This window comes from Phyllobates terribilis, unplaced genomic scaffold, assembly GCF_046119375.1.
Source record: "Phyllobates terribilis strain yellow unplaced genomic scaffold, ASM4611937v1 Scaffold_3__8_contigs__length_932513732, whole genome shotgun sequence".
NCBI lineage: Eukaryota > Metazoa > Chordata > Amphibia > Anura > Dendrobatidae > Phyllobates > Phyllobates terribilis.
In genome coordinates, this window is record NW_027362763.1 from 142,342,105 (window position 1) to 142,358,458 (window position 16,354).

General features: G+C 42.7%; 1 protein-coding gene across 2 annotated transcripts in view; it reads left to right on the top strand.

The window, feature by feature from the left end:
* The first annotated feature begins 1,342 nt into the window (after nucleotides 1-1,342).
* The window catches only part of MBOAT2 (membrane bound glycerophospholipid O-acyltransferase 2), a 254,036-nt gene continuing 239,024 nt past the window's right edge, over nucleotides 1,343-16,354 (top strand). For both annotated transcript variants that reach the window (XR_012318348.1, XM_073674185.1), the window contains exon 1: nucleotides 1,343-1,804. Coding sequence is in view for 1 of the 2 variants with exons in the window: in XM_073674185.1 (XP_073530286.1) it covers nucleotides 1,733-1,804 (72 nt within the window). In the remaining variant the exon portion in view is untranslated. The remainder of the gene's footprint in view (nucleotides 1,805-16,354) is intronic.

Below are 16,354 nucleotides of genomic sequence, written 5' to 3' on the forward strand. Positions count from 1 at the left end.
AGCACTGAGTAACAAATTGTGCTTTACTTTCCCTCCTGTGGGTCCAGCGCTGAGTAACAAATTGTGCTTTACTCACCCTCCCGGGGTCCAGCGCTGAGTAGCAAATTGCGCTTTACTTACCCTCCCGGGGTCCAGCGCTGAGTAACAAATTGCGCTTTACTTACCCTTCCGGGGTCCAGCGCTGAGTAACAAATTGCGCTTTACTTACCCGCCCGGGGTCCAGCGGCGAGTAGCAAATTTAGCTTTACTTACCCTCCCGGGGTCCAGCGCTGAGTAACACATTGTGCTTTACTTACCCTCCTGGGGTCCAGCGCTGAGTAACACATTGCGCTTTACTTACCCTCCTGTGGTCCACATTCAGTCTCCGCTGCTCCCCCGGTCTCTGTTGTTTGGCTGCAGTGGTGACGTCACGTTGACATCACTGCAGTCAATCACTGAGCTCCGCTGCCCTGACTGCGCGGATGGTATGAGCCACTTAGCTCCACTGAGCTCAGTGAACGGCTGCAGTGATTTCAACGTGACGTCACCACTGCTGCCAAACAACAGAGATCGGGGCACTGGCAGAGATTCTGGACCCCGGGAGGGTAAGTAAAGCACAACTTTTTTTTTTTTTTTACAATTACCTGTGCATACAGGGAAAAGCTTTCTGAAAGGATACAACCTTTTTATGGCTGGGGCTACACTTTGACCATGACAAGGGTCACGCAGCCAAAGATGGCTGCAAATTCGATGTTTTGTCAGATCGCACTCGGATCTAAAATATGGTCCCTCAGGACAGACCCCATCCATATTAGATGGACGGGGGTCTGACTCTAGGCACCCCTGCCAAGTAGCTATATGAGGGGGCTGCAGTGCTGTGTCCCCGTCATTGTTTACCAGGCACAGCGCCATACTTTTCGTAGTGGCTGCGTCTGGCATCACAGCTCCGTCTTAGTGAATGGGACAGAAGCTGTACCTGGTAAACAATGAATGGGACGCAGCCCCTTTAAACGGCTAATTGTCAGCGATGACGAGAGTCAGATCCTCAGACCTAAGGATAGGCCATCAATGTTAAAGAAGCAGAACCCTTTAATATTCCATCACATGACTCGGTGCCCAGTATGCGTGTGACCCCGCACAGGGCAAACCTCAGTGTAACCTTCTACTCTTTATTTAGCTATAAAAAATAAAACAGAGAAAATAAGGAAATGCCCGCCGCCGGCCACATTGTGCATAGTATCAGAGACACTAAGCTGTGGTGATAGTGGGGAAGAAGCCGTGATTTCCAGAATGACAATAAGAAGGAATGTGCTGTCTGGGCTTCCATACATGAGGGTTTGCTCCTTCCCTCCCTCCCTCCTCCCTGTAATTCTGCATTCAGTGCACTGAGCAGTGGGAGGCGGTGCAGGAGGCTGTGGCTTTGTCATTTCTGTGCCTGGAGAGACTGCTGGATGTTTGCATTGGAGTCCTTGCTGCTTTGCTGTTATTCATAATGTGAGCTCAAGTGCCAGCACTTTATATATTTTATTTTATTTTTTAGGCTTGCACCCCCTTCTCGTCCATTTTTAATACTGTAGGGGTGGGCAGCTCATTGCCTCCAGTTGGGGGAACCGCGTTCGTTTATGCACATTTGTGGATCCATCGTGGTTAGGATTGGCGGCAGTCAAGATCCTTGTTTTCTCCTGGGAGCGTGTGGATTACAAGGTGAACATCTTCAGCATCGTCTTGATCATCTTTCATCGGAGGGATTGCCATGGCTACAAGTACCACGGGCTCCACAGTGCTGCTCCCCCTCAGCCATGCAGTGCAACTGCCTATAGACCAGGTAAGGAGATGACTGACAGCCGGCGACAGGGGACGCAGGGCGTCACAGAGGTCAGGTGCGACTGAACCTACAGCTTTCTTGCTATTTCCTTGGTCTGCATCTGTCAGTGACACCGGTGACCTCTCGTCTTCCCAACAAGCAGCATGCGGCACAACCCCGGTTGACCCCTCCGGATGGTGTGGGGGGGGGGGGGACGCTGACTTATGTTGTGCCATTCAGGTGACGTGATGCCACTTTCTTGGGGGCTTCATTGATGTGATGATAAGTGCCTAAGTCATCAAAGTTCTTTATTACAGTATGGCATTAATTAGAAGTCAACCGACTTGGTCATCCATGATGGTCTTGCCACAAAATAAAAAAGTTATGTTGTTAAAAGTCACATTATCCAAATCGATTTATGGGGGGAACTGAACGTTTTCATCCACCCTAGTCCCTAGTGTCTATTCTCAGGCAACTGTATCATTTTTTGGTGGCTTTTATGGAATACAACCAACCAACACACAACTGTGACAATAAGACAAAAGTTGCATCAACTTTTTACTGCAGAGACAGAGCAACCTGCCGAAAAAGTGGTCAACCAGACGTCCAAATCTACACTGGCCACAGAAGCGCCATTCGTAACCAACCAGATGTCTAACTCCGTACTGACCACGGAAGAGCCACTCGTAACCAACCAGACGTCTAAACCTGCACCGACGACATAAGCGCCACTCATAACCAACCAGACATCTAAATCTGCACCGGCCACAGAAGCGCCAGTTGTAGCAACCAGACGTCTAAATCTGCACCGGCCACAGAAGCACCACTCGTAACCAACCAGACATCTAAATCTGCACCGGCCACAGAAGCGCCAGTTGTAGCAACCAGACGTCTAACTCTGCACCGACCACATAAACGCCAGTTGTAGCAACTAGACGTCTAACTCTGCACCGGCCACAGAAGCGCCAGTCGTAACAACCAGGCGTCTAACTCTGCACCGGCCACAGAAGCACCACTTGTAACCAACCAGACGTCCAAATCTGCAACAACCACAGAAGCGCCACGCGTAACCAACCAGACGTCTAACTCTACCGACCACAGAAGCGCCACTCGTAACCCGACAGCTTCCAACACTCCTCTATTTTGCATTAATTTTTGGGTGGAACTTTTGGAACTCGTTTTGCAAATGTAGCCCTTAACGTGCTAATGTGACCACTCAAAAATAGGACTGGTAAGGTCTGTTGTGTTAATTGTTTGGGTTAACCACTCACTATCTGGAGGCAATTTCCATTTTATGTCATTTCATGACAAGATAAGGTTTTCCCATAATTAGTATGTGTACGGTTTTACTTCTGTAACTTTTTTTGGGGCTTTTGTGAGTCATTTTGTTGCCGAGAGACAGAGATTTTTTTTCATTCTCTAAAATGTTGAGAAAAATAAAGAGTTATTTTAGAAATGTTAGGGTTAGTGTTCCTGCACATGACAGTATTTTCGGTCCGAGTGCGATCCGACACACCATTGGACTAACGTTGCTCTATGAGGCTGTGCACATGTCAGATTTTTTCCTCGGACTGAGATGGTTTGAGGAACGAAATGCTCCATGCCCGAGTTTGATCCGATATTCGGATCACACTCAGCCAAGCAAGTCAATGAGTCCGTGGAAACTATCACACTGCACTCGACATCTGAGTGCAGTCCGATTTCTAGAGAATGACACAATGGAGAAGATGGAGAATTTTTTTTCTCCATCTTCTCCTCATCCAAGAGAATTTTAGGACACTATGCTCACACTCTGATCAAACTCTGACCAGAGTAATGTGCCCGATTCTCTCAGATGAGAGAATCTGCGGTCGTCTGCACCTAGCCTCACACTGAACATAAATAGTAGATAAATTACATTTTCCAATTGGAAGAACTATAATTATGTATTGTCCCTAAAATAGTTTGACTCGGCTTCATTTGTTGAGGCGGATGTTTGGTGAAAAGTTATCACCTATCTACCTATCACATTTTGGCAGAATGTGGAGCTTTTATTCCTGTAAGGATAGAGCGGCACATGCCCGACCACTGCTCCATTCATCTCCCATGGGGCTAGCGAGCGCTGCACTCTACTTTTTCTGGCAGTCACATAGACAATGAATAGGGCATCAGACTTGCACCATCTTGTAACGGGGATTTAAATTCCCTGTTCTGCCCATTTTCAGCGGTCGGACCCCCGCCGATCAGTATGTTATCCCCTATCTAACGGATAGGCGTCAACATGTTTTCACTGGACAGCCCCTTTAAGTTTTGGATAGTTAAGCATAAGACAAAGATTACGCATACACGGTGTTGTGTTGTATTTCTTACTTAATATTATTATTGGTAGCAGTAGTAGTTCTAGTATTTTTTTTTTTACTCATTGATATATTTTCATTTTTATTTTTACTGGGCCTCCCTCATATTCTCAGGATATACCTTTGGGTAACGTTACAGCTGCATAGTTTTTCATCTTCTCCTCCTTCTAGCAATGAGAAAAGGTAGAAGAAATAAAGAGCCCACCTTTGCTCTGTAGCCTCGGGCTGCCACTGACAGTCAGGCGACCTGTACCTACACGATTCTGTGTGCAGTTGTCAAAAACCTAAACCTCAGATTAATGGGGATGTCCAGGACTAGAAAAACATGTCTGTTTTCTTTCAGAAACAGCACCACCTCTGACCATGGGTTGTGTCTGGAATTACAACTCAGCCCTGTTAAAGTCAATATAACTAAACTGCAAATACCACACACAGCCCATGATCAGAGGTGGCACCTTGTTGACCGACAGTCCAAGCCGATTTATAGTAGGGTCCGTTGGTGTCCCAGCCTGATTTACGTCACTCTGAAAAATAAAAATGTTGTTGCATGCTGCTCTCTTCTTGATGAAACCCCCAAAGACAATGTGACCAGAATCAACCAGTTTCATTAGGAAAGTATCGTGAGCCCTTCCCTCACCTTCTAGGATGCTTGACCCTATAAAGCAACAGTATGTCTTCTTAGGACTGGTCAAACAGATGGTCCTAAATTTAGATGTTCTTCACGTGGTGCAACTAATTGATTGGTTCTGCGCATTGAGAACATTCCAGTCTCATCCTTTATGGAAACTTCAGTTGTTCTTATTATCAACAATTCTAGTGTTAGTCCTTCCAATGATCATTGCACTATCTGAGAACATCCCATGAGGGACAATAAAGGATAATAATTGTTCCATGGAAAGAAAACGTTGCATTTTGCATCTAATATAACTTGGGGAAAAATCAATACATTGAAGCTAACAGAAAACTTTCGTGAAAACTGCTACATTGTGTTATGGCTGGTGTAGGATCGGAGATGATGGCGCATGACACAGGCATGCAAAGTGCACCGAAGGGTGAACCAAAAAGGGAATCGTTGCGGCATTCACTGTCCCATAGGCCATGGCATAATTGTACCAGTTATGAGCAAAGAATTCCTTTAAAGAATAACTGCACTTTCAGAAAACTTTTTAAGTGTCAGAAGTTTTGATCAATGTTCTCTTTAAAGGAAACCAGTCTCGTTGGATAACGCTATTAACCTGTAAATATAGGGATAACCTGCAGGTTAGTAGCGTTAGCAAGGTCCACCATACTGAAAGTGCGGCTCCCAGGAGAAAATTAACTTTATTCCTCCCAGAAGCTGGCGGCTTTCAGTGACAGCTGGCTCTGCGCTGATGCACTTAAGAGACGGCTGTCAGCCAAAGTGCCGGGGCGTGCTCGAAGCCGCCGGTTACAGTGCTGTGAGTGGTAACTATAGCCACGCTGGCACCCCTGTATGATGAAAGACGCCGGCTCCCGAGAGGAATAAAGGTCATTTTCATTAGGTTTATTAGTAAAATTTTCAAATTTGTTGCTGTTTTAAAATAAACCAATGAAACAAAAACAATTTAAATAACGCAACAGCTAAAATAAGAAGTGATGTCTCCAAATTAATCACAAAATGCAACCAGTACTGTCTACTGCAATCTCAGAATTATTCATTCCCTTCATGAAAAGAGTCTTTATTACTTAGTAGAGCCCCATTGGCTGTTATGACCTGCTGCAAACGTGATGCCAGATACCAGCTTCTGGCAGTGTTCCTGAGGAATCTTATCTCATTCCTCATGGTCACTAATATTCTTGGGTTTGTGTGCTGGAACTGCCTGTTTGAAGTCCTACTAAAGATTTTCTATGGAGGTTTAGTCCAGGAACTATGGCGGCCACTCTGGCATCTTCCAGGACTTCTTTTAATGCCAAGCCTTGGAGGACTTTGAGGTATTCTGGAAATCATTGTCGCATTACAACATTCAATTGCTCTCAAACTTCAGCTTCTTTATAATGTTTTCTCTTGCAATTTTTGATTCTCTTTATTGAATCCATGTTACCGTCTACACACTTCATGTTACCAGTCCAAAAGGAAGCAAAGCAGCTCCAGAACATCTACGAACCATCACCATGCTTTTCTGTACGCTTCACGGAGTCACTGCCATGCTTCACTGTAGGCTGGGTGTTCTTTTCAGTATATGCTTCATTCTTCCTCCAGACATACCGCTGACTCATAGGCCAGAAAAGTTCCAATTTTATTTAATTCCTCTGCAGAACAAATCCCAAAACTCCAGTGGTTATTTATATGGTTTTTAGCATATTGGAGATAACTTTTCTTGCGCATTTAGGTCAGTAGAGGTGACATTTTGGAGTTCAAGCATGGAGACCTTCAGTATTTAGTATATGTCTTACTGTGCTAAAACCTCAGTGCCTGCTTCCATCAAAATCTTGCATGGGTCTTTTGCTGTCACTCGAGTCACCTGCCTCCTCTGGAATTTGGTAGCAACCGGTTATTTCTCCCTCTTTCTGTCACGTTTAGGTAGTGTCACCAATTCTCATTTAACTTTGAACCTGTGAAATCTGCTTCCGGCTGTTTTTCTAGGATGACTTTTTTTTTTCTTTTTGTGTCATTTTCTTTTTGTTTAACGAAATGAACTTTTTGGACCTCTCTCTTGATATCCAAAGAACGTTAGTGAACTGGAGGCCACTACCCATGAGAAATAGGATAAGATTCTTTCATAACATTGCCGGTGGTGTCTGGCTATGCAACAGATTTGCAGCAGGTCACAACAGCCAGAGGGGCTCTACTAAGTACTAAAGACTTGAATAATTCGGAGACTGCAGTTGTCAACAAAAGTGGCATTTTTGTGTTGAATTTGGAGATAGCACTCACTTATTATATTAGTTGTGTTGAGTTTTTTTAAATTGCTCTCGTTTAATTGGTTTATTGACAGGAGAAAGTTTGTAAATTGTGCTAATAATCCTATTTTGGAATTTAATAATTTTGATGGCAAATCGACGATTTAATAGTTTAACTTAGTCTCTAAGTTTATTACGATGCACATAGATAAGGATGCAGTACCTCTTAAAACATCATAACTATGTTTGGGGAAGCTTCAACTTATTTTGTCCGGCCATTGCGATATGAGGCTTTTAATCCCACAATTAGGTTATGTGCACAATTGGGTTGAGGTGGCATTATGTGATCTGTTCTATAATCAGCACAGACATGGACAACCATCAGAGAGGAGATGTATGTGCTCAGAAGTTTATTGATCTACAGGGATCAAGTCTGGGGCACAGGGATTGCCCATGTACCATGCATCCACAGTGCCGCTGCAGGCTATGATATTGAGCTGCTGTACTAGAAGGCAAACTCAATGTCCGGGACATCTCCTCCCAAACAGTCAATGACCTCCTAGATATCAGTATTTTTCACTAATGGTTGTCCTCTCCTGCTTGAAAATATGGAAACAGGAACTATAACAGATGGAGCAACCTTAAATAAGCACTCCTCGTCCTTCTTCCATCAAAATTTGCATCCTCTTAATATATTGCAGTCATCATATTAGATAGCACTGTGCACTTACAATTGCTCATTTTGCCCTTTTACCCAGCTAATTCTTCTCTTTTCCATTAGGTCTATGACATCACGTGATTAATAACTGACTAATTAGCTAACTCCTTCTAAGCTTTATGTAGAAACAGGAGGTCAATTTTTCCTGCATGACTCATGAGTCACTGCAAACTTTATGACGGGGGAGGAGGGAGTAGCTGGGTCAGGAGTTGAAGAGGGGAATGATAAATGCAGGGACAAGAGACTTCCTGTTTCTACATAGAGCAAAGAAAAGAGTGGTGCTCTCCTGAAGATATATCCTGCGATAACCCCTTTGAAGGGGAACCTGTCAGGCCAGAATTTCCTCCATTATGACAGTGAACAAGTGTTCAATGACATAGAAGAACGGATGTGTGAAACTGGCCTTTTTTGTACATTAAGGCCTGATTCTTCATATGTGTATTTTTTAAAGGGATCCACAGACAACGTATCAGAAACCGTATAATGTCAGACATGTATGTTTCACTTTGGAAAAACATACTGCAAAAACATACTTTAAAAGTCACCTAGGACCGAGCTGCACGGGAAAGTAGTCAGAAAGTTCGGTCCCGGCCACTTCTCCCCTTGAATGACAGGTCTTTCCCTGCATGTATGTATAGGGAGAGACCTGTCAGTCATTGGCAGTGGGCGGGGAGAAGCGTTTCAGAGGTTAACCATACCTTACTGTGCAGCCAGTGCCTGATACATGCTGTCTGTGGATCAGGTTCCCTTTAAGTAATTTTTTTGTTTTGTGTCATCTTTCTTTTTGTTCTTTCTTTTTGGATTTTGTGCCAAATTCATCAAAATGGTTGCAAAGTGTTTGGATAATTTGGCACAAATTCACAGATGCTTTTTTTTTTTTAGATAAAAAATTGCACAATATTTTCAACAAGCTTTATAATCGCACACTGTGCAAAAAAAAAAAAATTAGACAAATTTTATACTCCAGTAGAGTGCTGAACTACAATATAGCAAAAACGTTTGCAACATTTTGAAAAGTTGCAAAAGATGAATTAGGTTAAAACATCTGGATAACTAAAACTATACCCACATTGACAAAAAAGAAAAAAATAGATAAAAATAAAGGGTTTTCCACCTTTTGGGGACAATTTTTTTGCTTATTTAGGACCCAGTCAGATGGCTGTATAAATCGGACCAAGATCAGAAGGCAATGCTCGGACTGGCCGGCAGCTCTCTCAACCCAAGTGTGACAGCTGCATAGAAATATATGAAGCTGTCAAGCTCAGGTTGGGGGGAGCTGTTGGCCAGTCCGAGAATTGCCGTCTGATCTCGGTCCAATTTATACGGCTGTCTGACTGTGCATGTATTTTTGGCTAAAAAACATTTTAGGAATTCGGTTTCATTAAAAAATGTTCACCTTCTTTAGGCCTTTTGTGTTCTACTATGTATTTAATGGGTTCTCTGTCAGTGAGATCATTCTGATGGTCTAATGGGAGTGATCGTAAGGCCACGGCCCCACTATCAGTATTTGGTCAGTATTCGATCAGTATTTTTTCTCAGGAGTGGGAGCCAAAACCAGGAGTGGGTGATAAATGCAGAATTGGTGACTTGTTTCTATTATACCTTCTCTCTGATTGTTCCTCACCTGGTATTGGCTCCCACTCCTGAGAAAATATACTGACCGAATACTGACCAAATACTGATAGTGGGGATGTGGCCTTTCCCTCTGTCTTTTTCTAAGCTCCTCTCCACTGATTTATGACCACATCAAAGTTAAATATGTCGGGAAATAAAGAGCCTGCAGAAGCCGAACGGCACAAGACTTTTATTGAAACCAAATTGCAAAAATTACTTTTATCCCCAAAATGAGGCATTTAAGTACATAAAAATTGTCTCCTAAGGTAGACAACCACTTTAGCTTAAAAACAGGTGCAAATTAAATAATGAACATGTGCAAATAAAGAGGCCACTACTGGAACCATTTTTACTCCAAAAAAAGGCCTTAAAAACAATAATGACTCTCAGCAGTATATATTGATAACAGGAGCCCTCCCCCAATACAGATACTAGTTCCCATCATTGATGTTGGCAATTTTAAGACTTTTATCCTTGTCCCAATTCTGTTCCAAGTCGCTCCCGATTCTACGCCAAAAACAATCAGTTTGTGGATAGGGTTTATGTAAAGCCCACCCCTTTATTTGGCCCAGGACATCATCGAATTTGCGGGAACTTTTTTGAAAAATCAGGAGACTGTTTCTATTCTGGATTTTAGTTTTCTATATTTTGCAACATTGTGATGCTGAAATTCCATTGTTGCGGGTCAGTATAGACAATGTTGTGTATCTACCATTGCACATAGCAGATACTGTTTGGTGGATGGACAATTGTAAGGTGTGCACAGTTTGGAATGCCAGCATAGCTGAATATCCATGTCGTACCTTTGATAGTTGACTTGAGGTTATTTACGGTACTTTTTGTTGTGTTTTATGGTACAGAACAGCTCAGTGTCTTCCCGTGAGAGTCAGTCATAGGTTGTGCAGTGCGCTATTCTTCTGCATCTTGTCTTTGTCCTTCTTGTCTTGGAATTAAACATCTTTTTTTTCCACTGGAAATATTTCTGAATAAAATACAACATAAAAGACGGAATAAAATCACAATCATAAATGCAATATATGAATCTTTAATCGCTGTACATCAGGACACTGCAGTGTAGCATAAAACTCCTACGCCGTGATAAAAAATCAATCTCTCCAGCTATCACACAAAATTCTTAGAACTATTGTTATGTTATGGGTCATATTTTCAGTCCACTTTAGAGAGAACTCACCATCAGGAGGAATAAAATAAGAGCAAAAACAGGTCTTCTTTAAAGGGGTGGTCTGAAATCCAAATTCATTTTCATCCTATCTACTTAATGCCATAATCTAAACTATTTTCTAATATATGTCACTTGCGGGGGTGGCGCTGTTCTCTGCTGCCTGGTACTATGACACAGTGCACTGACAGTGCACTCTGTTGCTGGCTCATTACTGCTGATCTGAGCCGGCGAGAGAGCGCACTGTCATTGTGCACATCGCACAGTACACTTCGTTCCAGGGAAGGGCTTTGGCAGTGACTGCAGCATCTGTCCCCACTGCGATTCTCAAACGAAGTGTCATCAAAAGGGAAATAGGTTAAAAAAAAGAAACGTAGTTAGATAGTGTAATTAGGGAAGGATAGGGAATTTTTAATTCAAGCAAATTAGAAAATAGTTTACATTATGGCACTAAATAAATAGGGATTTAGGATGACAATAAATTTGGAATCCGGACCACCCCTTTAAGGCTTCAGGGTCAGTTGTGGAAAAACTGCAGCAAAGTAGGAATGCTTTCAAAAATAGAAATGATAATATATATTTTATATCCATTAGCAAAATGCAAAGTGAATGAACTAAAGAGAAATCTAAATCAAATCAATATTTAGTGTGACCGCCCTTTGCTATCTAACTATAAACTATATAAAATAAGGAAAAAAAAAACGAAAAAGGTAATTATCCACGCCCAACAAAAAATATTATTTCATAAAAAAAATATTTTATTGGATACACATTAAAAGCAAACAAGTAAAAAACACCTACACATAGGTATCTACATGACTGTAATAACCTTATTGTTTTTTTTTAGGTTATCTAGTGAGTATTGCGAACTGTATAAAAAAAAATAAAAAAAAAACAATCTCCCCAAAAATCCCCTTTTCCTAAATTTGTCCCAAAGCCTCATAAAGTCATGTCTCCGAAAAAATAAAGTTACGGCTGATTCAAAAAAGGCAAAAATTTAATTAAAAAAAAGTTTTTTTTCTGTCTGTATTTATTAGAGCTAGCAGGACACCTTTATCACATTACAACCTGATTAAAGCCTCCTATGTACATGCGGTATTGCCCCATCCTTTGCATTAGGAGTCCTTGCGATTCATCCTCACGAGTCCATTGTTTCTAGAAGAGAATACCTGTTACGTGCAACATTTCCTTTTCTCACGGTATCTATGCGAATTTAAAAAAAAGGGTAAAGTATGGTGCTTTCTGGGGTCCATCGTAGAATACTAGATTACCCTAGATAACCCTAGTAATAGGCGTGCAATCGGAGAGTTTTAATGCCAGGAATGATAAGAATTTCTAGACACACTGCTCACATTTCACATTGGTCTGAAATTCTTTGTATCGGGAATGGATACTTGGAATACAACACTGTCCATTCATTTACAGTATGGAGTATACAAAGCTCCTGATGTAGGTGGCGTTAAAGGGCATTTTAGTATAATTGGTTTTATTTCTCTACATGTTGATGCTTAGAACATTAAAGGGGTGTTCCGGTTACAAGAAGGTATTATTTATCCAGGGAATACTTGATAAATTCTAGATCAGAGAGGGTACGACCACTGAGACCCCCATATCTAAATGGATCCGTGTACAATACATGTGAGCTCTGTTTTTAGCATTGTAATGGATAAGAGAAGCTTTGCACTATTTTTTTTGGGTATATCATTGATGGTAAAAAAACGGACGCACTGACAAACACTGGCGACAATCTGATCCAGAACGCTGATGGAAATCGGTCAATTTCCTTCACATGATAGAAAAAAACGAAGGTCAGAATGAGGCTTAAGGTGAAGACAAAAGTAACCTGAGACTGGATGCTAGGAACATGTTTGACAAACCCATTTTAGTTGTAGCAACTAGTCGTGCCCCTTTTTCTGTCAACAGCGCAAAGAAACAATTTTAAAGAAATTACTCCATTCCATTCCGTTCTTTATTCGTCAGATTTGTGTAAAAATAGACTTGTGTTCCACATACAGTGCTGGCCAAAAGTATTGGCACCCCTGCAATTCTGTCAGATAATACTCAGTTTCTTCCTGAAAATGATTGCAATCGCAAATTCTTTGGTATTATTATCTTCATTTAATTTGTCTTCAATGAAAAAACACAAAAAGAATTGTCCTAAAGCCAAATTGGATACAATTCCACACCAAACCTAAAAAAGGGGGTGGACAAAAGTATTGGCACTGTTTGAAAAATCATGTGATGCTTCTCTAATTCGTGTAATTAACAGCACCTGTAACTTACCTGTGGCACCTAACAGGTGTTGGCAATAACTAAATCACACTTGCAGCCAGTTAACATGGATTAAAGTTGACTCAACCTCTATCCTGTGTCCTTGTGTGTACCACATTGAGCATGGAGAAAAGAAAGAAGACCAAAGAACTGTCTGAGGACTTGAGAAACCAAATTGTGAGGAAGCATGAGCAATCTCAAGGCTACAAGTCCATCTCCAAAGACCTGAATGTTCCTGTGTCTTCCGTGCGCAGTGTCATCAAGAAGTTTAAGCTGCCCTGCAGTCCGAGGGTACAACAGTGTCAACCCGTACTAGCTGTCGACGTCTGAATGAAAAGGGACTGTATGGTAGGATACCCAGAAAGACCCCACTTCTTACCCCGAGACATAAAAAAGTCAGGCTGGAGTTTGCCAAAACTTACCTGAGAAAGCCTAAAACGTTTTGGAAGAATGTTCTCTGGTCAGATGAGACAAAAGTAGAGCTTTTTGGGAAAAAGCATCAACGTACAGGAAAAAAAAAGAGGCATTCAAAGAAAAGAACACGGTCCCTACAGTCAAACATGGCGGAGGTTCCCTGATGTTTTGGGGTTGCTTTGCTGCCTCTGGCACTGGACTGCTTGACCGTGTGCATGGCATTATGAAGTCTGAAGACTACCAACAAATTTTGCAGCATAATGTAGGGCCCAGTGTGAGAAAGCTGGGTCTCCCTCAGAGGTCATGGGTCTTCCAACAGGACAATGACCCAAAACACACTTCCAAAAGCACTATAAAATGGTTTTAGAGAAAGCACTGGAGACTTCTAAGGTGGCCAGCAATGAGTCCAGACCTGAATCCCATAGAACACCTGTGGAGAGATCTCAAAATGGCAGTTTGGAGAAGGCACCCTTCAAATATCAGGGACCTGGAGCAGTTTGCCAAAGAAGAATGGTCTACAATTCCAGCAGAGCATTGTAAGAAACTCATTGATGGTTACCGGAAGCGATTGTTCGCAGTTATTTTGGCTAAAGGTTGTGCAACCAAGTATTAGGCTGAGGGTGCCAATACTTTTGTCTGGCCCTTTTTTGGAGTTTTGTGTGAAATGATCAATGATTTGATTTTTGCTTCATTCTCTTTTGTGTTTTTTCATTGAAGACAAATTAAGTGAAGATAATAATACCAAATAATTTGTGATTGCAATCATTTTCAGGAAGAAACTGAATATTATCTGACAGAATTGCAGGGGTGCCAATACTTTTGGCCAGCACTGTAAATCTTTGAGAGTTATGCAGGTCCTTATAGGTAATCTGTCCCCATCTGAGAGCAGCATAATGTAGGGGCAGAGACCCTGATTCCATTGATGTGTCACTTACTGGGCTGCTTGCTGCAGTTTTGATACAATCACTGTTTTCTCTGCTGCAGATATACCAGTTCTCTGAATGCTGAGCTCTGTATAACCCCCACTGATTGGCGGCTTTCTGTGTACACTGCCAATCAGTGGTGGGGGCGTGGTTGGACTACATGACAGCAGATTACTAGTCCTCTAGTGATAATCTCCTGCTGATAAAACTGTGATTTTTAAAAAACTACAGCAAGCTGCACAGTAAGTGACACATCACTGGAATCAGATTCTCTGTCTCTACATTATGTTGCTCTCAGATTAGGTGGTAAAATCCTGGTGATAGATTCTTTTTAAAGGGAACTTGTCAGGTGATTCATGTAGGAGCCTTTGGCAGCATTAATCAGAGCCTGGTTGCACAATTGCAGTTAGGTACATTACGCTCTGAAATATTCCAGCATTTCTGAGGACATTTGCTTTGAAGATCTGTCTGGGGACCATAGCTGGAGACCAGACTAGTTTTGCTCCTCCCCAGGCCGACTCTTCCTAGCGCTTCTGCGGGTGATAACAGATCTCTGTCTTACCTGTAAATATGGAGAGACCTGTCAATCACCTGCAGCAGCTCTGGATAGAGTTGGCCTGGGGCAGCACAGGACTCGTCTCATCTCTCGTCTCATTTCACATCTCGCCGGAACGTTTCAGAGAATAACATACCTGTTTGCAGTAGTGCACCCAGGCTGCGATTCATGCTGCCTACAGTTTGTGCATCATGAATCGACTGACATGTTCCTTTTAAATATTTAACACATGAGGAAAAAACCTGGTCACATGTTTCGTCTGATGCACCATATGGCAGTGCCAATGACTCAGTACACAGTACCCCTGGGGCTCTGTGTACAGCCTTAAAGGGGATGTGCTTGTACTTTGCCATGAGCATGGCCTCTTATTGTGGCCAAACCTTTATTGACCTTGCTTAGTCAGCGTTCCCAGTGTTAGAGATTCTTGTCCGTTTTATTAAGCCTGTATTATGTATGGTGCAGAGACACACAAGGTGTGTTTATGACAACCAGCTATAGCCGATGGGACTGAGATATATAGTATGTGGCCTGTAAATTTAATACCTTTCCCTTATCTTTGGTAATTTTGGCACACCCATTCTACATAATTATTGCACCTCACAGGAGTGAACCATCCCGTATATACACACACCCACGCTTTGTTGATACTGGTTAAGTTAGTGTTTGCAAAGTCTCTTCTTTTTTACAAGACAGTAGATAATTTGTGCAGCTTTGGAAAAAGAGCCCTTCTGTTTATTGTTGCATCAGGGATTATTGATGGTCACGTCCTCTTCTTTTGAAGGAACTAATGACAGTGCTAGAGATTAAAGAGGTTGGCCACTGTCACGCCTGTGACTCGCACTATTAGTGGGCACTGTCCTACTCACTGCGTTCGCTGCTCCGCTCCTCCCAGTGTCAGGGCGTCTTGCTGAGCTGCCTCTTGCAGCATTCCCCGCACTGCTTCATCCTCCTGCTGCTGGAGAGTCTTCACCTGGCTATTGGGAGGCGCGGCCAGATTCTGCAGGAATTTAACCCGCTGTGTCCTGCAGAGTTCTGCTTCCCTGGCCTATCCTCTGCCCGCATGGGATATATAAGGCAGCTCTTCCATCCACACCTTTCCTGAACTTATGTTCCTAGCTGCAGTTCCTTCCTAATATCCTGTCTTCATGCACTATTGTTTTGTCTCTCCTGGCCACGTCTCTGTCTTCACCTTCTGTACATTTAATTTCTGCTTTGACCTGCAGGCACTGCCCTGAAGTGGCACCTGGTGACAGCCCTTCCTAGTGAAGACCAGGTAGTCACTTGGTTACGCCTCTCCAGGTAAAGCTTGGCCAGTGGCACAGTGTCCACACCCACTGCTGTTTTAGCTACTACTTTAATATTGATCAATCTATGATTGGTGATGGTGAGGGTGTGACACCCAGCACCCCCGCCGATCAGCTGTTCTCGATACATTCAGTGGCCGCAAGTACTCAGTTACAGAGCTACTCCATCTACTGACAGTGGCCATGGCTTGGTTCTGCACATCCGCCCCCTATTGATTTGAATAGGGCAGTACCTGGCCCTAGCCACTATCAGTAGATGGAGCAGATCCGTAGCAGAGCACCAAGAACAGCTGATCAGATATTGATGACATATCCCAAAGTAGAGGACAACTGACGCGCCCCCTGGGCCGTGGGGTACTCGGTGCCGGGCCGGTCGTTGCTAGGGGATGTCACAGT